General features: G+C 38.1%; 1 protein-coding gene and 1 long non-coding RNA gene across 3 annotated transcripts in view; one reads left to right on the forward strand and one right to left on the reverse strand.

The window, feature by feature from the left end:
• Positions 1 to 2,464: 2,464 nt before the first annotated feature.
• Positions 2,465 to 12,554, reverse strand: LOC118469813 (uncharacterized). The gene is made up of 4 exons (XR_008600716.1): positions 12,416 to 12,554; positions 8,528 to 8,676; positions 8,365 to 8,424; positions 2,465 to 3,519 (listed from the first exon to the last, which is right to left on the reverse strand). It is a non-coding gene; the product is annotated as an uncharacterized LOC118469813 (long non-coding RNA).
• The window catches only part of LOC111563996 (activin receptor type-2A), a 59,239-nt gene continuing 47,723 nt past the window's right edge, over positions 12,499 to 24,014 (forward strand). The window contains exon 1 of one of the 2 annotated variants that reach the window (XM_023263306.3): positions 12,499 to 13,396. In XM_023263306.3, coding sequence (XP_023119074.1) covers positions 13,342 to 13,396 — 55 coding nt within the window. In that variant the 5' untranslated portion in view covers positions 12,499 to 13,341. The remainder of the gene's footprint in view (positions 13,397 to 24,014) is intronic. The other variant, XM_023263307.3, reaches the window with a different exon arrangement.

The raw sequence follows: 24,014 nt of genomic DNA on the forward strand, positions 1-24,014 counted from the left end.
CTCGTCTGTCTCATTTCCCTGCTTCTGAGCCTCTGTACCGGCCGTAACAGATTATGGTCATTTTGAGTCTCTTTGCAGTAACCTTTGTCTTTGTTTCTGACTGTCTTGAATTTATTTATCTTGTATCTCTGCGGTTGCTTAATTTCTCATTGTGGGATTTTTATTTATTTTTTTTTTTTTGGCTGTTTTGAGTCTCTGTGGTCATTTTAACTTTTTTTTATTTTGTGTCTTTGTAGTCGTCTTGTGTCTCTTTGTGGCAGTTTTGTTATCTAGCCAATTTAATTAAGTTGCATCAACTTCAATAAGTCAGTCCAACTTATCAAATTAACTTGAAAGGTATATCTAAATTAAAAACTTAGATTTTTGATTTTTGATTTTTTTTTATCAATCTTGCATTTGAACTGAGTGTTCAGTTCACAATTAAATAGGAAAAACTACTGACTCAACAAATCTGTGCAGCAATATGCAGTAATTGTCTGCCATGAATGATCATCAAATCAGTCATATTAATTTTGCAGCAGGACAATGATCCCAAACATCCAGCCAGCTCAGTGTTGAGCCACCAGAAGAACAGCGAGTCCTGCAGCAGGTGGTCTGGTCCCTACAGAGGCCTGATCTCAGCCTCATGGAGTCGGTCTGGGATTACATGAAGAGGCTCCGACACTGAATCCACCGAGGAACGAGTTCCGAGACGAAAACCTGCCTTGAAACGCTGTGGAAGAGCTGGAGCTGCTTTAAAGGTAAAGGTTGCTCACACTGCACTCTGTGTGAAGTTTAGCTGCTGATAACATAATTCGGTGGGCTCAGTGAGAAGACGAGGCAGCCCACCGAGACATGTACTCGCTGTAACCTGACAGGAGTTAAAAGAAAATGGGCTTTTCTTCCACTTTTCTGTCAGGTTTCTTTTCCCAAAGTGAGCAGAGTGAAACTAAAGTTGAGCAAACTTTGACTTGTCAAACTCTTTATGACATTAATTTTGGTTTTGCAGTAACTCCTGCAGCAGGCTATTGTTGCACCTGTGCTTCACCTGCTGCGACTTAACACAGAATGTTCTCTCAGACTAACTACTGGGTGAAACTTTTGACAAACCAATTTTTATCCAAACATCAGCACAGCAGGTGCGTTTTTTTTTGTTTTTTTTTTGGACTGAAATAGTTCATATTATATTTTATTTCACCTAGACACGACTCCTCATTTTTAAAATTCTGGTATAAACTACCATTTAATCCTCTGAACACACTGCAAAAGAACAAGTGACCTTTTTCTTAAAATAAAAAAATCTTTTAGGTGGACTTGTATACTTTTTGTCACAGCTTAAGGCTGTGGTAGTGCTTCCTCCTCTGGTCTCTCTCTCTCTCTCTCCTAGGTGTGTTTGGTGAAGCTGGCAGCAGGTGTGGTGCATCTTAATCAGCAGATGAGCTGCAGGTGGGAGCTGTGATTGGGCTCTGGGTTTCTCCATAAAAGCAGGTTGGACCGTCGTCTAATCTCCAGTCAGTACTGGGAGTAGAACTGTCTTTGCCACCAGCCTAGAATTGCTAGTAATTCTGTTTTCTGTGTTCAGTGAGCTGAGTGGCCTGGGTTCCTTCGTCTGCTGGTTCTCCGCTCTGCCACGGATTCTGCTTTCCTCTCCGGAGGATCGCCACCTGTTGCCAGCTTTAACCTGGAAACATTGGCTTACACCTGGAAAGAGGACCTCCTCTGGAATCATCTGCCACGACCGGGTTCACAGACTCCAACTTACCAATGGCATGGTGGACACCTGGAGGGAGAGTTCTGGATGAAGTCAAACCAAAGGACTGTTTCTCAGCTCATCAGCTAACTTAACTTGTATCGTTTTACACACTAATAAACGCCGGCAACAACTTGTCTATAAAGGTTTCGGGGTGTCGACTTCCATTCTCCAAATATCGCGTCTCATTGTGGGATTACATAAGCATCACGTCATGCAGCTTGAACCTGGTGTTATTTTCTAACTAGCCTGGTCATGCCGACGCATATTTTCATGGTGCTGCGTATTAAATTTAGAGCCGTCAGCACCCCGTCACCCCTCCGAGAGGCAAATAAAGACCAGGAGGTTGAGTATTTCAGTAGGTTGAGCAGCTCCAAACTCCATTTTGTGAGTTACCGATGAGGGTTCAGAGGACAGGCTGCAGCTCGGTGACTTAAAGTGGTGGCAAAGAGGTATAATCTGCAAGAAAATGCTACAAATCTGGCTGCAAACAAGTGTTTAGTGGGTAAGAATGGGAGGAAAAACAAGGACGTGTACAGTATTCATCCAACAGCTTGGCAAAGGTCAAGATTTGCATATAAATTCTGCTGCAGCAGGCCTTGGTATGAGTGCATACAGCAGCAGGCTCAGAGCAGAGCTAATGAAAAGCATTTGATGCTAGAGCTGTAAGCCTCACAATAAGTTCGTCCTTCGCTGGCTGTATACGGTACAATGTGCATCTCTGTGTGCGTCATCATCCGCCAGGTTCAGTACGTCCATTTGGGGTGGAAAAAATTCACTCCGGTGCAGGAATATTGTTTATTCCAGCTTTATTCAAGCACAGAAGGTTGGACGGTTATTTTCCAGTGTTTCACATTTATATATGGCACTGTAGAAGAAGTGAAAGAATGTTGACACATTTTCCATTTTTAGCTAAATTACAATGTTTAACCCTCCTGTTGTCCTCATTTACGGGCACCAAAAAATATTGTTTCCTTGTCTGAAAATAATCCAAAAATTCAGCAAAAAAATTCCCTAGATTTCTGAAAATTTGCAAAACCTTCAGGAAGAAAATTAAATTCCAATAATTCCTTAAAAGTTTCCCTTAAAAGTTTTGTAAAAAATAAAATCCCCTGAATTTGGCAAGAAAATTCTTGTCAATATTTTTTTTTAAAAGGAGTAAAAATCTTCCAAAAAATGTATTCATTTATTCTTTTACAATATGTGTGTGAAAAGTTGCACAGTTTTTACTGTATATAAATCAGCAAAAAATATAATTTTATTTTGCAATTATTTGTCAGACAACTTCATGAAATAGTACAAATATTATGATTTAAAAATGATACATATCTTTTTTCAAAGCTGTTATTTGTCATTGTGTTCCCCGTTTGTTACATTTTTGAACCATTTTTCTGGGACTCTTGCTGCAGATTTTACAGTGCAGTGATGAACCAGTTTCAGTCTGAACCCGTCCACCTCCAGCTCGGCCTGATGTTTGGCCGCTGACAGCTCCTGCATGGCCGGGTTTAAAAACAGGAGCTGCTGGGATTAGAGGACAGTGATACCTGCCTCCATGACAGAAGTGTGAGCTGTCGTCAGCGGCTGACCATGTAACTGTAGATCCAGTGTGTCCTGATGTCCTGACCTTCTCCTCTGCTTGGACACGCAGCTTTTCGGGCTCGTTTTAACTCACTAACGCCTTCGTCTTCCTCCGCCGGGTTCAGGCGAGGACGAGGAAGGCAGCTGGGTGCCAGATGAGAGCGGTAATTAGGCCGCTATCCACCGGGCTTTGGTTACAGGTGCAGATCTGCCTGCGGGGATGAACAAAGCTGTCAATGGAAAAGATCATTCATGCTGAAACAACAGAAAGAGGGGAGGGGGAGGCCGGCCAGCGCGCCGAGCCAAGACAAGATAAATCGCTCTGAGTGGCATCACGACAAGCCCAGAGCAGGCGTATAAATCATTTTGCTGGGAGCTCTAAGAGCAAAAGGAGAGGCTTTGATTGGAGCTGCCCAGCCACTGAACTACCTGCTGCTGCTATTATTGTTCATCACAAGTGTTTAATTAGACAAGAGGGGCTTCTCACAGACACAAACGATGGAGAATCACTCTCCTGCTGCGTGATGTTTTATATCCATGCTGAACATCTCAAAAAAAAAGGATTTTAGACGTTCTGGCTTGGCAGTGAGGAAATGGGAAATATTGTAAACCTCTATAAGCAAAACAAAACTGTCATGATATCAGCAAATATCTGTAAAATAATTATAGCTTTAGCTGATTTAAATACAGCATAATTTAATGGTCAAATATAAAAATACAGATTTTTTTTAATTTTTATTTTTGTGGACATTACCTACAGTTTAGGCTTGTTTTTTATGTTTGTTTTTTTTTGACATTTTAAAAAATATTTTATACTTACCATGTAATACAATACTATGTTTCTGTGACTTTACTAGATAAATTATTTACAGTTTAGGCCTGCTTTTTAGATTTTCAATTCTAAATTAAATTAAATTAATTTTATCTTATTTTGTTTTAATAAAAAATTTTATTTTATTATTTTTTTTCTTTTGTATTTTATTGTTTAATTTAATTTAGTTTAATTTAATTTAATATAATTGTATTTAATTGTATTTTATTTTATTTATTTCATAGTCACCATGCAAATAATACTATTTTTCTGTGACTTTGCTAGATAACAAAATTATTTCCAGTGTAGGATTGCTTTTTAATTTTTAAATTTCAAATTTATTTTACCTTATTTTATTTTAATTAAATTTTACATTATTTTATTTTATTTTTTCTTTTGTATTATATTGTTTAATTTAATTTATTTTATAGTCACCATGTAAATCAATACAATTTTCTGTGATTTTACTAGATAACAAAACTGGAAAAATCTGTTAAAATCCTTTTTTTGGAGGGTCATTTTTCAGTCCTAAATATCCATATTTCTTCAGATAACAACAAATATCTGTAAAATAAAAATATTTATAGCTGATTTAGGTACAGAAAAATAGTGCAATTTATATTTTAACATCACAGAAGAATAAGCAAGTATTTGTAAAATTACATATTTTTAAAAATCTTTTCTTTAGTTTGGGCCATTTTGTTTTTTCAGTAAACATTACAAACAACATTTTTTTTTAAAAAATGCCATAATTTTACACAATATTTTCTGTAATTTATTATTATTATTATTATTATTATTATTATTATTATTATTATTATTATTATTATTATTATTATTATTATTATTATTATTATTATTATTATTATCATTATTATCATTATTATCATTATTATTATTATTATCATTATTATTATTATTATTGTTGTTGTTGTTGTTGTTGTTGTTGTTAATAATAACAATAATAATATTATCCCCATTTAAATCCTTAATATACTTATTCACATAAAAATACAAATTATTTACAGTTTAGTCCTGCTTTTCAAATTTCAATTACTGCGGGTAGTTATTGTCATTTTATGTATTTCACATGTATTTATTTATATTTATATTTTTAGTTTTTTTTCTATAATTAAAAAATAAAAGAAAATAACTGTTAGATTTAAGTTATTTTATGCAAAATTTGGATTTTTTTACAGTGAGAAAGAAAGAAAGAAAGAAAGAAAGAAAGAAAGAAAGAAAGAAAGAAAGAAAGAAAGAAAGAAAGAAAGAAAGAAAGAAAAAAGAAAGAAAAAGAAAGAAAGAATATACTCTCTGGCCAAAGGTTTGTGCCAATACTTTTCTGTCCTTTGTTCCAGTGAAGGTAAATCTTATTGCAGCAGTGTGAGGATATTTTTGTGCGTCCAACTTTGTGTCAACGCTTTGAAACTGACCCGTCTCTGTTGCAACACAATAGTCTGGCCCATCCAGAAATGGATTAGTTGGTTTGGTGTTGGCCTCATCTGACACCTTTAGAAGAACCTGGAGCTCAGATCCAGGTGATAAATCTTTATTCCTGCAGCCAGCTTCCAAAATCCGCTCTGAAATCTCTACAGAAGACAAGACACTGCTTCAGCTGGCAGATAAAAGCTCATTTTGTTAGAATAAAGGGATGATGTGCTGGCTAAACCTTAGACTAGATGTTTGCATCTATGCAGCAACATAAGAATTTAAATGACAGGATGTCATGCAGCTGTGAAGTTGCCTTACTTTTTAAATATTTTACTTTCTTGTCTTGTTAAATTACAGATGACAACTAGTAAAATAACAGAAAATGTAGTAAAAAATAATTTAAAAAAAACAATAATAATTTACAATATTAGAAAATATTGTGTTAATAGTTTTTTCATGCATTTTTTCTGATATGCTTGCCGCCAGATTTTCACCGTTTTGTCTGTTTGTTTGTTTTTTTACAGTGAAGCAGCTAGTTTGGCTCTACACCAAGCAGCTTTCTCTCAGTCCACCATTATTTCCTCACTAGAACCACGTCTGCTCTCCTGCCTCATAGGTCTGGTGTTACAGAAGATAACCAATGAGTTCAACTTCAACAAACTAAAACTGCTTCTTCTGCTCAACAACCAGCAGAATATAAATTCCACTTCTCCTCCCAGTTTGTTCTGCTCATAGAGGAGCATCATCTTGGCCAAACTCTGCTCCAAGTTCATGCTTCTCTGTCTGCTGGTCGTTTAATCCCGCTGCCTCCTGTCCTCCAGATCAGCATCCAAACCGACCTCCTCTGAATCCTCACCAGGGAACAGAGCTCCAGACCTCCAAGCTCAGCTCCATCAGCCTCGAACAGCCAGTCAGAGCATCATGTTCCTCACCCCAGCCAGGGCTTCTGTCAGCTCCTCAACCAACAAGCCTACCAGCAACTTCACTGGACTGTCTGGAAAAAGTGCTTTTTGACCATTTAAGCATGTAAACATGTAGTCAACCCCAAAATTACAATTATGAGCCTGTTAATGTGCAGAAATGAGCTCTTTGATATCTGGGATAAATAGTTGCACTGGTTGAAAAAGTTCCTAAAAGATCAGTTATGCATAATTATTCCTAAAAATTCTTAGCATGAAGTCAAACTCAGCTGCTGCAGTAAAAGAAGGAGAAATGCATTTGGCTTTTCAAATTAAAACACATTGATTACATCACTGTTGAGTATAAAAGCAACAATTTATTCTTCAGTCACTCCACTTAAAAAAAAATCTGTAATTTTGCGAGCAGTTATCTAGAATTTAAGAAAACATACAAAATCTGTGAAATAACAATTAAGAACTCATTTACCTTTTTAATTTTTTAAAATTTTCTTTCAAATAACATATGAGTCAAGTAATGATATTTTTACTTAATGTAAATAACAAAAATGTGTAATTATAGTCAGAAATTGTAAAACAACAGCTTTTTATTTGTGAGAAAATACATTTTTGTTTTAGATTTTTTTAACAGTTTTGACCTGTTTTTGTTGTTTTTTTAACTGCTTTTTAAAATCCAGGATTAACATGTAAATTAGTTACTTTTATTGCTCTGATTTAATCAGCTATTTTCTGCAATTTACAAAAAAATCTGGGAAAATCTGTACCATTACACTACAAAATTACTTAGCATCAAATATCTACACGTATCTGTAAAATAGCAATAATTTTGCTGATTTGTATACAAAAAAATTAATTTTACAGTTAAATTTACAGTAAAAATCAATTTAAAAATTAAAATGTTCATTTTGGGCTGTAATTTTACATTAACAAATTAAATCAGTGCTTTTTACTCTGATTCCATTAGTTATTATCTGTAACTCCTTACAGAGAAACAGGGGAAATCTGTACAATAACCGTAAATTGTTTTAAAAAATTACAGTTTAAAAATTAAAAATAGAGATTTTACATTCAAAACACATGCTTAAATGATAAAATATGATGCATTGTTATAAATTAAACTACCCAACAGTGCACTAAGCAGTTTATATATTGTGCTAATAAAACATACATATTTAATTTCAATAAAGCACCTTTAACTTATAACTCATACCACCCTTGTGTTCAATCCTGCACCACAGGGCCACAGGAATTATTAAGTGCATGTGTATATAAATAATTTTTCTGCAGAACATATGGATGACCTTGTTAAAATGACCTTGGTGCAGCAGCGGCCTGATTTGAGGCCCGTATAGGAAACGCCATCCTTCCATTCATCATTCATGCTTGAATCTTTAAGTGTTCACTTGCCCTTGCTGTCGTCCTGCAGCTCTCGCTGTCGCACATCTCCACCCTCCACTATTAGCATTTCTCCGTGTTTGCGCACAGTTTCAGATGTATTTACATCCTTTGTTGCTCTGCAATGCACTTTGAGAGCAACCTCCTTTTTGTTAAAAGCACTTTGTCGATAAATTTGACTTCCCTTGACACTCAATACTGAGTCCATTAAGCCGCAGAGCCATGGGGCTACTCTGTGCACGAGGGCCACTGGTTCCAGTAAGGTATATCAGCTGAGCTCTCATTAGCAAGCATCATCATACGTAATTCTGGCACGTGTAATGCCATTAGAGGGGATTTGGCATCTGATAGTTGAGTAATGGGATTAGCTGGGCAGTAAATCTCCAGGAGCAGAACTGTAGGTCTTCCCCACTCAAAGGAAGACAGACAGACAGACACACAAACCAACCCGGCTTTTCCACTTGACTTTAATGCAAGTCATCCTTTTGTCATTGCTTACTCACCTTGACTCTCTTTCATTTCAAGACCCTTTGTTCTTTTAAAAGTCCAAAAAGTTATCGTTTCTGTTGAGATTGGAAACAGCATCAGTTAAGTCCACACTAAATTTTATGCAGCGTACATATTTTGATGATCTTTGCGTGGCACTTAAAGGGAAACTGCACAAACCTGGAGGGTAAAGCTGAACGTTTTATAACAGTATGACGGTTCATCTGACACTGGAGCGTTGGTGTTTTGTTCCACTGATGTGCAAACAGCTGCATGGAAGAGTCCTTGGAAGGAAACCTGATCTGCAGCCTCGTCAAAGAAGTCAGCGTCTGCAGCAATGCAAAGCAACATCTGAATAAAAAAAAGTCGGAAAAAACTGAACTCTGGCCACAATCAATAAAAATTTATAACTGATATAAAGAAGCCCTCGCCAGCTGTTCGGTATGGGGGTAGAAATATCCTGCTTCAGGGCTGTGTGGCAGCCAGCGGGGCATAAAACACTGCAAAGACGAAGGGATTCAATGAAATATCAACTGATCCTACTTTGAGACAGTTCTAAGCATGCTAGAAACCTCAACCTCAAAATCTCTCTGGTTCATGGTAATTAGCAAATGTTAGCATGCGAGCACACTGAAATATGTTTAACTTGGTGATCATTGTCCCTGCTAAACATTAGCGTGTTAGCATTAGCGCAAGAATTTGGCGGATGCGCTCAATACTGGACACAATGAGATTATTCTAAATGTAATTTTGACTATTTAAATCATCCATCTATCAGTTATGTCCACTTTATCCTGTGGATCTCAGTTGATTGATAGTTTTATGGCACCACCAGACTTTCTGCGGTCACAAGGCTATACATGAAGCATATGTTGTCCACAAAGCCCCTCTGTGGATGTGCATTTTTATTCCTGTTTAGTCACAATGTCCGGCGAGGAAGATCATTGAAAACAGCCATGTTAATGTCATGAACCTGATCTTTATTTTTTGACTGACGGTTTCCTCTTTCAGACATAAAAGCAAAAAATGTTATCCTCAAAAAACCTCACTCATGAGCAAAAATGTGCCACTTGGAGTCATTCAGCAGAACGAATCGTGCAAGCGATGCGTGACGTGATCGTGCAGCTGTTGTTGAAGCGATATCTCATGCAGTCTAAATTCCCGTAACTGAATTAGTTAACTGTATGTGACGCAAGACAATGACGTGTAATCTGATTATGCACTGATTTGCTGACCACAACTATGCTTACAGTGCCGTTTTATAGTCAGAAACAAGATGCATGTACAAATATCTGTGAAATGATGAGCATCCCCTACGTTTTTCTTTTTTTTTTTCCGGGACAGGGTTGAGTGTGCTCAGTGTTTCTGGAGAGACTTCATTTGTGATGAAAGTTTGAAATCGCTGCCGGGGGAGTAACATCTCCAGGAAGTGAACTCCTCACCCTGGCCTGTGTTAGTGCCTCAAGGCTCCGACCATTAGGGCATGTACAGGAAAAGTGTGTGTGGTTTTTTTTTTTTTTTTGCTGAAGATGAAAACCAACACTCCAATATGGAACAGGTGACTCAGCTTCCAGCCTGGTGGAGAAATCCCCCGACACCTTTGACCTCCTAATCGTTTAGCAGCGCTTATGGATGGAGGTCTGCTCCAGGCTATTAGAGAGATTAGTGTCACGCAGATTTGGGAAGGGGCCAAGCCTATATCTGTACTTCATGGTATTCTCAGCATTTATGACTGAGCACCCAGCCCATGTTGAAACCTGATATGTGACCGTATAGTAACACATACTGCAGCATGGGGGCTGTATGTAAGAGCATGTGTTGACTTACATAAAGTGGAGGGCCACATGTTATGTGCACACTCTTGATTGGACGTTTTTTTATGCTTGAAACATCAGGAAGCATCACTATAATTGGCTAGGGATGCTGCTCTGGTGTCCATGTAGTAGTTTTCTATTAAATTTACTGTATATTTTAGAGTTAAAAGTACATATTCAATGTATAAATACTCCAAAAATAAACATATGCACCATCTATAGCAGCATTTTTAAAATTAACTTTATTTCTAATATTGAAAAGATGGGAGGCCACTTGTCCCCGCCCCTCTTTTCGTGCAGAGAGACGCCAGAGTCCAAATCGAGCAGCCCTCCTGAACAAAAACAATCCCCAGCTCGTAAAGCAGCTCAATCAAGCTGGATGGAATGAGGCAACATGGTGCAGGATATTCACCAATTCTGCCCTCAAAATTAAAGTAAACACCGAAATACCAACATAATACTGGAAATGCAAAGCCACGCAAAATGAATGTAAACCTTATCACCTTCAATTACTTAATATTTGTTTACATTTTTTAATGAGTTGATTTAGGTTGCCTTCAGGTTTCTGGTCATTTCATTGTGTTTCATCATGTTAGCAGCTCCGGGCAAGAATTTCCCATCAAGCCTCTATTTTAAACTAAAATATGACTGTACTAAGGTTGAGTGATGTGCAAAGCCAAACTCATGTTGTGATTTTATTGAGAGTTTGCATTTTTCCCCCCATTTCTTTTCTACTATTGCACCAAACAAGCATGTCCCCTTACCTCTGAAGAACATGATTTAGAGGCTGGGACGTCTCTGTAGCACCACAAACAAACAAATGCTTAATTTTTGTTAAAGATAGGAAGAACCTTGTTCATCCTAAAGAAATTTCTTGTGTCCGACAATGCTAAATTACTGCAACATGAGAATGACTAATAGAATAGCAATGAGATTTAAGTATGATACATGAGTAAATGTAAAAATAAGGAAGCTACAACCAAACTAGAACTGAGAAAGTAAGAAGAAATTGCAATGATACTGAAATAATAAAATAATATTGCACACGAATAAATAATCTGAAAAATGAGCAATCTGCTATCTGTCTGTCTATACACATATTTATAGCTAATCTTTCAGATAGGTATTAAACAAAATAAATAGAAATAATAAATGCATAATATCTAATACTCAACACAAAGAACTACCATTATATTTATAAAAGTAAAAAAACAAAAAGCCTTTAAAATCCTTTGAAAATTGTTTTATGGTTAATTGTGTAATTGCTATTATTATATACATCTGTGGTTGGTGAGGATATTGGCTCAAAATGTCACAGAGATTTTGATATATATGTGTGTAACATGTAAATCAGCCTTAAAAGACAAGGATTTTGGCTTAACATGTCACAAAGTTAAATAAATATATATAATTAAAATTCTTTACAGGTCAAACAAAACATTAGACAGGGTCAAAATAAAATAAATCGAAATAATATGTGTGTAATGTCTAATAATCAAGACAAATAACCACCATTGTATTTATAAAAATATTAAAAATGTCCCTTGAAAGACAATGATGTTGGCTTACCGTGTCACTGAAAGTTAGATCAATAGATATAATCAAAATATTTTGTAGGTCAAATATAACTTTCAACAGGGTAAAAATAAAACAAAGAGAAATAATAAGTATGGCTTAACATGTCACTGAAATAGAAATATACATAACTGAAATTTAAAAGTTAAATATAACATTATATTTACAATTTTTGATAGGTCAAACATGACATGAGAATGGGAAAAATAAAATAAAGAGAAAAAATACACACTTAATATCTAATAATCATGACAAATAACCAGTGTTGTATTTAGAAATGTTAAAAATGTGATGTTGGCATTAGCTGTCACTGAAAGTTAGATAAATATATTTAATTAAAATTCTTTATATGTCAAATGCAAGATTAGACAAGTTAAAAATAAAATAAGGAGAAAAATATGTGCATATTATCTAATAATAATAATAATAATAATAATCCTGACAACTAACCTCCATTGTATTTTAGAAAAATAAAAAAGCTCGCTTAAAAGACAATGATGTTGGCTTAACATGTCACTCAAAGTCAGATGAATATACAGAATTAAAATTCTTTATAGGTCAAATATAAGTCTCAATAAAGCCATACATGGACAGAAAAGGCCTTCCCACAAAAAATAAACCAAAAAAAATAGAAGGCTCTAACTCGTTCCAGAGAAGCCTTTTATTTTGAAAGTCCCACCTGGATCTGTTTTATTCCAGTGCGTCTTCCTTGACTCGGACCAGTGACGCCATCTTGAAATCGTCCCGACCAGAGGAGGAGACGGACTTCGGAAAACCACCTCGTCCTGAACTCGATAGCTGCATTAGCTATACGGATTAACGGCAGCTTTAGCGCTTATTGCCATCATATGATAGTGTTTCCACTTGTTCATTCAAGTCTTTTCAATCGGAGGACGGTTGTTTGGCCCACTTTGGAGCGGGCTACCACAGCGGGAGGTGGGAAGCCTCGTAATCGGTTGTTTCCCCGCTGGAGCGGACGGAGCTGTGGCTGTGGCCGGGCTGCCCCGCCGGACTGTCGGACGAAGATTCCACACGGAATATATTCAACAGCAACTATAACAAACCTGCCGTTTTTTATTTACAGAAGGAGAGCGGAAATGCAAAATTAAACGTCGTTTTTCCAGCTATGCGAAGGAGCTTACCGACGAGAAGTTTGATTGGAGAGCGGAGTGCGCTCGTTTTCCAGTCCGATGGATGTTAGCCCTGCCCGGCTGAGGCTCGGCTCTGTGCGCCGCTCTGCTGAAAACGGCACCAGCACAGGTGAACACGTCTGTTCATAACAATGCTGCAGACCTGGCAGGTACATGACAGCCCCGGCTCCACTGCTAACAAGTCTGCCAGTCTGTAAACCTGGAAATACCACCAACCATCCCCTCCTGCTCTTCATCCTCCTCTTCCTCCCTTCTTTTTTTGGACTAGTCAGGCTTGCATTACCTGAGATATTTTGGATTTTGACATGTTAAAGATGCCCTTTTTCCAGAGACAGTACTCCTCGGAGCTGCAAGACATTTAATTTGACTGAGTCGTTTTGAGGTTGTTGTCCTTTTTTCTCTTCTTCTTTTTTAAAATTCTCTTTATAATCAGGGGATCAGATTCGGATGGAAAATGGGAGACGCCACCAAACTGGCCTTCGCCGTTTTCCTCATCTCCTGCTCTTCAGGTGGGTGTGGAGGGGTTATGCATGGCTTATTGTCAGCTGTGGAGAATTCAGTGCACCGCTTATTGTTACCTCTGCAGAGTGCAACGTTGTTATGTGTGAAGAATGCAGTGCAAAGCAATGCAACCCTGTGGGAAGAGGGGGGGAAAATCCCACACTGCCATTCTGCCTCATTATTGTTGCCCTTTGCATGCATACTCCAGCCTCCATGTGTGGATTGTGCATGTTGCAGATGTCAGTAGTGGCTCCAAGGTGGGGCCTGGGGGCCTCAAGGGGCCCTTGAGCGACATACCGGTACAAATTAGGTTTGTTTACTTGGCAAATTCATCAGAACACGTCTGTTGTGTAGCATAAATTGACATATTCTATGCCGAATGCAACATTAGATGGGGTAAAATTACAATAAATGGAAAAAAGTGCCTGAAGAGTCCCTTTTAAAGCTTTCATGACTCAGTCTACTGTAATTTAGATCAGTGGTAGAGGTGGATATTGGCTCAAAATGCCAGTGAAAGTTTGATTCGGCCACTATTGCAACAAAAATCTCACCGCAGCAAAGCAATTTTCAGCACTCATGTCGGTGAACATCTATTATGTGTCCTCATTTCCCCTGGGGTGGATGTATAATGAATGTCACTGACGTGATAATAAGGAGAAAAAGGTCAACGGAGGAGTGCTATTTTTGTTGCAAATCATTTTGTTTATGTTGATGTGGGTGGACTGTGACATCTAGTTTTACTACGGTGAGTATTTTAAGAGAAATGCTGTCTGAACATCGCTATAAAAAAGGAGGAAATCACTGTCTGCTTTTGGTTTAATTATACAAATTCCAGTGAATGTGTACCGTGACATTGCTGCTTTAGAAGACCACAAGTCCTCAGTGAACCTTTTCTACCTCACATAAACCTAGAACGGCACAGTGTGACTTATATGACCAGGCAGTGTTTCTCAGATGTGAATACCAGAGGGAGATTGTGTCATAATACTTTGAGTTCTTCATGCCATTAACTTCCTCACATGACAGAAAGGTGACAAGGCGGTGTGATTGACGAGAGGCGAACCTGCCCAGAGACTGCAAAAAAGAAAATCAGACCGGCAGGCTGGATTTTTCTTCTTGTTGTTCAATAACAGAGGCTGGATTTACTGGATATGTGCATGAATAATAAGTGGAGGTGTCAAAGTTTAAATGTATTGCTTGTGTGCACCTTAACAAAATGGGTTTTCTGTGCAACGTGGAAATAAATGACAGCGAGTGGCCTGGGTTATAAAATATTAAGTGGACCCATATAAAAGCTGTTCCAATTAAGACATAAGAAGTGAGGGAAAAAAGTAGAATAAACTCTGAAGTAGTCGCAGTAGAATTGTACTTATACTGCAAGCCCTGGGGTGTCTTTGAGCGTTTGCGTAGAAATTAAAAGGTCTCTCAAATAAGGTAATAGTCGGGGTTGGTTAGAGTGTAAGCCAGGTGCTGTCTGTATTGCAGAGTGCAGCAGATGATTATTCCACTTGCTCATTACTGTCTGAAGTGGGGAAATGAATGGTTCCTACTTGAGGTGGAATAATAATCGTCTGTGAAATCCAAGTTGAATTGGCACAGCTCAAGACGACACCAAGAAACCTCTGATAAGGGCAGGGCACTTAGCCCAGAGTGGTTTTATTTGATGAGGCCTAGTGACTGCAACGCGCCAAAAAAAAATCAAGATAAGACAAGATTTGTATTCAAAGGTCTCAAAATAGCCAACCGCTTAAGTAATGCTGTTTTTTTGTGTAGTTCCAATCAAAGTCCGGTGTCAACTTTGCACATTTAACTAAACAGGTAATCATGAAATGATACGGCTCCTTATGTGCCAAAAACTTTTTCAAATTACAAAGATATCCCGCTGATAGCGATTAAATATTGTTGCATTTTAAACTCTTCATCAAGCACAGAATCGGTCAGATTAATCCATAATAAAACTCTTCTAAATATTAGTATAATGTGCACAGCGAATGTTTCTCTTTTGTTAATTACAGGCATCAGGTTATTATTGGCCTGGCCTCTTATTGAAAAGGATATTCAGCATTTTTGCTGATCATCGGCATCATTTTGTTTAAAAACTAGTTACCGATAAGCAATGTCTGATTGGTTGCATATTGCGATTAACTGATCTGATATTCAGCATTTTTCCCAATTACCATTAACAATCAATAACCTGTCAACACTAAAAATGAATGCAGAAAGTTCTCTTTTAATTAAACAAATGTAAAACATAAACCTGCTTCAACAAAGATTTGTTGAAATGTGCCTTTTGACACTAAGATTTTTATTTTATGGCCATAGAATACAATTTGTTTATTTACATTGCAGTGTGCAACAAACAGACATTAGTAAAAAAAATTGTGCAAATATTAGAACACTGTACAAATTCTATGTACAAGTGTAGCTTATGAAAACAGCTTTATAGCTTATTGTTTATTGCTCATGTGCTATATTAAGATGACTATAAAAAACAGTAGTGTATCTTACAGTAGTTCTAAAAATATATAAACCTGCAGTTGTATGTAAACAGTGTAAAGGTGTAGGTTCAGTATAGAAATGGAAGCTGCCAAGATGTGCATTACAGATATTGTAATTGTAACATAATTTGTTCCATATATTGGTATCTGCCCTGAAAACATATCGCTTCACCTCTCATTATTAACCAATTCTTAGACAAATCATTGGTAAATTTATGTTTTAGGTTGTAGCCTGCTGTTTATGGGATTACTTGAACTGGATTTCTGGATATTTATTAATATGCAGCGTTGCCAAAATGTGACTTAAAAGTAGATGTCTAGCAGTATGGTTTTAACACCTCCAATACCAGTCATTATTACCGATAGCAGATATTTGGAAACTATATATATTTGCTTAAAAAAAAAAATCTCAAAATTTTGAAAAACACAAACATTCATTCAAATTGTTTTATTTATTTTTTGCATAAATTAAATTAAAAGAAACCATCTCAATGTTTATCTTCTGTAAAATACAAAGAACATTTCAACAAAGTTTTGTTGTTGAAATGTGCTTTGTGATAGAAATATTTTAATTTTTACTGCAAATGTATGTCTGTTTCTTTATATCTTTATTGGTCATTGCACACTTTTATATACAATGAAATTTCATTTGAGCTGCCCTGCCAATGACAGCTCTGGCTGCTGCGCAGTGCTGCGCGCACCTTTCTTGAGGAAAAAAAGAAAAAGGACATGTTGGGATCTGGGTAGGGATTGCAGAGGGTAAAAGAAAAAAATAAATAAAAAATTCAAATTTGGGCATTAACTCTCATTGATGACTAATAACCGTCCCTGAAAGAACCATGTTGTTTAACCAGTTTTCAGATGTATCATTGATAAAGTTGTGTTTTAGACTATCGCCTGTTGCATGCAGTTTATGGGATTCGCTAAACAGGATTTATTAATATCCAGCGTTGCCTAAATAGGACTTAAAAGTAGGCGTTGATGGACATTTTTTTTTTCAGCGCCCGTTCCAATTATTTGTTGTAGAACTTAAATCTTTGTGTTTAGAAAAATGCAAAATCCCATTAAAATACTTTTTTGCATTTGTTTTGCATATGTTTAGTTCAAAAAGGACATTTATCTTTCACTTGTACTCATTACCGATGATCAGCCCTACCGATAATTGATCGACCCTTCCTGAAAAGTAGTCAGAAGCTGCTTTTCCAGCGTTAAAGCTGGTGATATTTTGGAAGGTTTGTTGTTGCATCCAGCAGCTCCACCAGTGTTTTCATCCACACTGCATGTCGGCGGGTCAAGGTTGTCGAAGTGTCAGGACAGTAAATGGGCTTCTTGTGTACTTTTTGGGTCAAGTTCGAAAACGCCCCTCTGCTGAACTCCAAAGGCAGGTTTTTACCTCCCAGCAGCTGATAATGCAGCGCTGCAGCAGGTGCGTGTCGCAACCGGGTTGCCGGTTCGACAGGCGACCTCTGCCTCGGATCTCATGCGAGCCTGAGCTGCAAATTGGTAAATATTTACAGCGCTGCTTCGTGAGTTGCAGCACATCCACATCTGATGGGATTTACTGAAAACTTAGTGATGATTAAATGCAACAGAGAGGAACTGTAAGAGTGTTTTAACGCCAAAATCTAATAATAAAACCACAAGTGATGAGTGATGTTTCTGGGAACTCAACAGCAAGCATTATCTACTGTGTTTTTATGACTGATAACTGTAATATTTGCCTGTCATACGACTTTGTGACCCTGTGACCATTGAATTTCTTTCTAATGAGTTGGTGAGTGTAAATGGGTTTAAGCTGAAGTAATAACAACCTGTGCTGTTCCTCCTCCTCTTCCTCCTCCTCCTCCTCGTGTGACATGATGTGAATGTGACTCCAGTAATCAGTCGCTAGCTGCAGAGGTCATTCTCCGGCGTTAAGTTTCGCTGGTAATTTAGGGGGAAATGGCTGTTTAGATTTCTGCATGTATCCTCCAGCTGAGGCTGGGAGATGGATAAGTCGAGTCTTGAGCTCTGCCTTTACATTTGGCCTCCTGTTTTGCACACTGCAGCAGTTTCACACAGACATTGATCCTCTTGCACGCCAGTGTAAGGTTACATCAATATGGCGAGGATGAGGCAGCTCTGGGTTTTTTAAAATCCTCAGCAGCACAACAGATCTGATGATTCAGTTTCAGCTCAGCTACACGTCAAACTCGTCTTGAAACAGTATCTGAGCCCAGTCGATCACCTGTCCCTGGTCTTTGTGCTGTGTCCCGTTGAACTCGGGATAGCTAACATTTTCCAGCTGCCTTAACTGGGTTAGATGGTGGCACTTGCTTGCAATAAGCTTTGAAAAAATAAATCTGACCTTGCTGGTGAGGACTGAATGAGATAAAGAGACTTTCCCCTCCAGCGTACAATTAATTATCAGATTATTTCCCTGTGATTGTGTGCAGGTTTTATCATACTGGAGCTTTTTCAAAGGCCTTCCACCTCTATAGGTAAATGTCTTATTAAACGTGCACCATTTAGTTTAAAGATTAAACCTTTTGAATGAGGACTTTAAAGCATGAAAACAGCAAAGTTTAACCATCATCAAGTGAAAAGCAGTTTTACTGCCACTATAACTTTTTAACCCTCTAAACTCCAGTAGTTTTTCTCAGCTCTTGGACCTCTATAGAAAGCACAATTGTGGCTGAAAGTAGAGAAAACTCAGAAATGTCTTCTGTGCAGAATGACAATGTTACAATGCAATAAGTCATAAAAAAGGAAAAATGAAAGTTCAATTTCTGGGAGTATTTATTTTTCCGGCTGCACCCAAGTGTTACCAATACTGGAAAAAAATTATAGTTCTACATACTATAGATATTTATAATATTTACTTTGTTGTAAGTTTGTTTACATATTTGTATCATTTGTAAACACAATTTAACCAAAAAGTCCCTGAAATTTTGTTAGACTGTTAGATGCAGCTGAGTCACCAATGGCTTCCTGGTTGCACCAAGGAATGCAGAATTTTTCTTTTTATTTTTAATCAAATCAGGTTCATGCAAATAGTTAATTTTTGTAAAATTTCTAAATGAGCCATGAAGAATAAACTGAATTTAATGAACTATCATAAGGTTTGGCTTAGATTTGATTAAGTTTTCGGATGGAACGCCATGTCTCAAATCAGTACTTCAAGAACGATGGGAAAGTTGAAAATCTGTACAATTTTTGCAGTTTCTGACTCTCATAAATGATGTTATTTTGGAAAACTTTGTATTTTTTTAAGAAGGTGATTTACCTTTTAAACCTGCTGAAGGGTTTTAGGGTTCATAGGGTTAAAGTAACTGGGACTGAAAGAAAGGCAAGTGCTCTTCTCGCTATTTTAAAGAAAATAATTCAAATCTGCTCCTTGTAGTTTTTGCATAATCCTAAACCACTTGCACTGAAAACTTACCTTCATCTCGGTAATACATAGTTCCCTAAATCTCAGTGCAGTGACAAGATGCAAAGCAGTTGTATGTTGACAAGGACAGAGCATGTGACAGAAGTGACATCTGAAAAAAATGATCCGTGAGTTTTCTGATCCGCTGCATCCCTCCTAACTTCCTAACTTTTCTTAGTCTGTTAGACGTTTGAGTTAAATTCAAGTCAACGTTGTTCAGACAAGGTGAAAATTTTGCCTTGGGCTTCTCTTGGCAGGTGACACAGCTTCCCAGACGCAGTATTTCATTGCTAGACATTTTAATGTTGACCTCAAAACAAAGTAACACTATGAGCAGCAGAAATGTAAAATACACTTATTAAAAGCTTTAAATTTAATAAAGACTAACAGCCCCAGTAGCAGACTAACACTAATGTTTACTCCTGTTCGCTGAGCTGAATGTTTACTCTGTTAATAGTTAAAAATCAGTGAAGTGCACTGACCCAATAGTCAAATCAAAGAGTGGAAAGTGGGAAACTCTTTCCATTTATGCAGCTTTTACCAGCAGTGTTGACATTTTTTAAACAGATTCAGTGTGGTGCCACTGAAAATGCTATTTCTGATTAGTCTAATATAAATTCATTCCTGAAAAGTGTAACAACCACAAAGAAATGCAACCTAGATTAGATGAAACCTGATATTTTTAATGGCATTGCCATTATAGTTAAACCTGTACGCTTTCTGCTGCAGTGTTTTGGGTGCTTCATAGAGTGATCGAAGACCAGCTACCACCTCTGTCCCATTTTTTCCACTCCCTATCTATTTCTAATACATTCTCCTGCATTATGCATTAGGCTCCAGAAGCACAGGTGTATTTGTTAAGGCCAGATGTAGCTTCAGTTTCCCATCGGGCCCAACTAGTCAGACTGCTTCCTCCCAGGCCTGTGTATCATCCTGTTCTGTAGCATCATGAAAACAAAGCGCTGTACTAGTCCATGTTCACCGAGGTAAAATGTTGACCCAGGACAGCGTGTTGCTAAACCCCGGCTGGGAAATTATGACCCTCAACCGGTCGGAGCACTGGTTAAATTTAGCCCACGGCCAGGTGTTTTGTGCTCTGTAAACACTGCAAGCAACATGGATGGGTGTATTCGTGCACATTTCGGTGATGCGAGAATCTCTGAGTGCGTGGAAGATAAACTTTGTACTCAAACATGCACAAAGTTTTTGAATGGACTTTAAGGAAGCTACAGTTTTGATTAGCTAAAATTGTGTTTTTAACCCTATGAATTCTGGGAAGTTTCTGGTCGTTTCTAGAACATTTTTACTCCCTGGGCTCATTTGTTTTTTACTGTAGTATAAAGTCTTGCACCTCTATAGAAACAGAGCAACCATGACTAGAAGTAGAGGGAACTCAAATATGTCTTTTGTGCAGCATAACAAAGTTATAATGCAATGCTTGACTTTTGAAACATAAGAAACATTGTTAAAATGACAAAAAATGAAGGCTTTATATTCAATAGATACTGTACATTTTTCAAACCTCCACTCTCCTCTAGTAATTGTCACTTTATATAGATGTTTCACCATGCTGAATGTGTCTTCCAACAGTTTGCTTATAATGTGCACCACTGCACACTGTTCTAATTCATTTCCACATTTGTCTCCGGGCGCAGCCTGCAGTTTAGCCGAATAGTTCCTGAATTCTTTTTTACGGGACTATTAGTTGCAGCTGAGTCAGTCATGGCTTCAAATTTGCACTATGTGATGCTGAATTTTTTTCTTTTGTGGTTTAGTTTTTGCAACTTTTTAAAGGGTACCTATAGAATCATTTGATTTTCTGCATATGTTTTGAAGTACCTAGTGGAAAAGTCCTCCAGTTCTGTCAGTGTTTGCAGTTTTCTGGCTCTTATAAATATTGGGATTTTGGAGATTATTTAAAAAGCACGACATTCTTTATCAACCTGCTGCCATGTTTTGTGGTTCAGATGGTTAATATAGAAAGAAAAGGACATTGGAGTTTATTCCTGATCACAGCCCAAAGTTTTTTTTTCTTTTAGGAAGTTGTGATCAAGTAAACTTTGACTGATGGAATCCATCTTGATTAATTCGTAATAGACAGCCATTAATGGAACTAAATAACAGTGAAAAGCAAAAACGATGCAGAAGATCTTTGGAAAGTTCACTGTGAAACACTTTCTCTGCTTGTTTCCAAGTTTCCGTGGTCATTGAACTAATGAAATCGATTTCTAACTGTATTTGCTATATTTATCTTTTGTGGCGCGCATGAAAGATAACTATTCTGAAATCTCACAATGATGCTTTCAGAGATTTTCTGGGCCTAAGGCCACCTAAAACACATTCGCCACAAAAAATGACTGTCTAAACTTTCACTCCAATTAAAAATCATCAAAACACCATAATTGCTATCGAGGGGATTTTCTTTGGCAGCAGCGATTTGTTTCAACCTGCTCCTGGTATCGTTGAACTGAATGTTGCCACACAGGACACTGCAGAGAAAACACAGTACAGAGGTTAAGTAATTAGAGGAAATCATTTGAAAGGCAGTTTAGTGAACTTTTGTGGGGCTGACACCATCTGAAGCAGTAAAGATTCGATACTGCAAACAGGTCGAATGCAAGAAGGATTATTTGCGAATGCTGTGGGCCTCAGAATCTTTTTAGAACAGCAGTGTAGAGCCAGTGGCGGGACTAAAATAACATACATATTTAATTCAGCCTTCATCTCCATATAGGAAGCAGAGGTGTATGCTTGGAAGAACACTGAGGGAGCGGCACTGTTCCTGGAGAAAGCGATGATATTGTAATCAGAGCAGTTGTCAGCTTTTTTCACAGTAGACTTTGATTTAAATGTTCCTCAAACCTTCCCCTGGTTCCACTGTTATCATCAATATTTGTATACTTCTGGCAATACATGGTGGATTTAGCGGCATCCACCTTGCACCTAAGAGGTCACTTGTTTGACGTACGCTACAGGAGTCCACCTTGTCACACGCCCTCGAGGAAAAACCTTTGATTCTCGTAAGATAGGAGCATCTTGAGCTAAAAGCCTAAAATGCAAATGCACACCCAAGCGTGCCTCTTTAAAGGAAAGCGGATGGATTGTAACCATCACTGATTCAAATTAAAACAAATGAGAAGGAAGATGCTAAAGTCCAGGGTGCAGTGGAACAACGTCACCTTCAGTGTGGAGATTTTATTTTTTCAGATATCGCTGTCCTTAAATTCCTTTTTGGGATAAAAGTATTCATATATACAGGACTCTTTTATCTTCGTCTAGACCACTTGATGTGTTGGTACCCGAGAGATTGGTCCAGAACGGTCCTTTACTGTAATTAATGCATCCTGCAGATGTTGCTTTATGTGCTTGGGAGAGTTTCAGTCTAGACAGGCTGGCTGCTCAGACGGAGAGGCCCTGCTTTGATCCTTGATTAAAAACTGCGAGCTGTACATTTATCATGCTCTTGTTTCAGGCTCTCTCAAGGGTCCTCGCCTGCTTTACGCTCCCTCCTTCCTCCTCCTCCTCTTCGTCTTCGCCCATCTCTTGCCAGGATTCCTCACTGTCATGAAGGTCGCGCTAACCTCTTATCACCAAAACCACTAAAGGGTAATGGTGTCTCGGGGACTCGGTGGGCCGGTGGTGAACGCTCGTGATATTGCGTCCTCATCGCGCCGCCGTTATTGCTGCTGTCACTTTGCTTAAACCTCAAATGTCATCGAGCAGCAAGCATGTGAGCTGCGAAAGCCTCGGCCGACCTTTAATGAACACAAAACACGACGGAAATGAAGAATAATAAGTTGTTGGAAGGTCTGCTGGATACCGGAAAAAATAAAAGCGCTTGTCGTTACTTTTTTGCCAAGAGTAGTGGGCCTTTCAGCTCCTGGCGCTGATTTGTCTTTTGACACCGGCGGCTCACTTGTAGCATCAAGCTCCGGCTGAAATGCCAGAGAGGTGAAGAGGGGATTTGTTCAGTCTTGAAGCTCTTAATGATTGACAGGTTTTTCTTCCCAGGTAGTGCTAACGGGAAAGCGTTTTGCAATCACTGCGTCATCATTACTGGTCTTGATAAACGGAACTATATACCCTGTGTGGCCATTCTCTGCATCAGGGGGAGAATCTGCACCTGTAATCTAATCTCAATTAAAAATACACAAGTGTTGGTGTTTTATTTTGGCCGGCAGTGCCTCGTGACCAGTGTGTGTCATTAGTTTACACTAAATATAAAGATGAGGCAGGAAGTCTGCGAGGTCGTCGGATGGCTGGATGGATGAAAGAAGGAGGACGGGGCGGATTTATTGACTCCCAACGTTTATTGGTTTGCCTTGTACAAATGCGAAGCTGGAGAGTGCAAACAGTGGACATAATTGAACGGCAGACAACATGTCTTGGAGGGCCATGTGAGATGACTCAGAACGGGGCGGTGCATTAGTTCCACACATCAGCAGCAGCAGCAGCCTGTGATCTAGTGTGGGCTAACCTTGACCACAGTGTATTTCTGTACACTTTTACTTCTCTGAGACTTTCTCTCCTCCGTTGCAAAGCTGCAGACGGTGAACATGATATCATATTTTGATTACACTGACAGAAACTGCATTTACTTTATGAATTCTGATACTGTTTTTAAAGGGTTTTTTGTGCATCTGCATTACCTTGCGACGGGCGCACACTCAATAGCCATACAGCAGTGGATTATGGGAAATCTCTGGACTCACAAAGAAC

This window comes from Amphiprion ocellaris, chromosome 24 (assembly GCF_022539595.1).
Source record: "Amphiprion ocellaris isolate individual 3 ecotype Okinawa chromosome 24, ASM2253959v1, whole genome shotgun sequence".
Taxonomy (NCBI): domain Eukaryota; kingdom Metazoa; phylum Chordata; class Actinopteri; family Pomacentridae; genus Amphiprion; species Amphiprion ocellaris.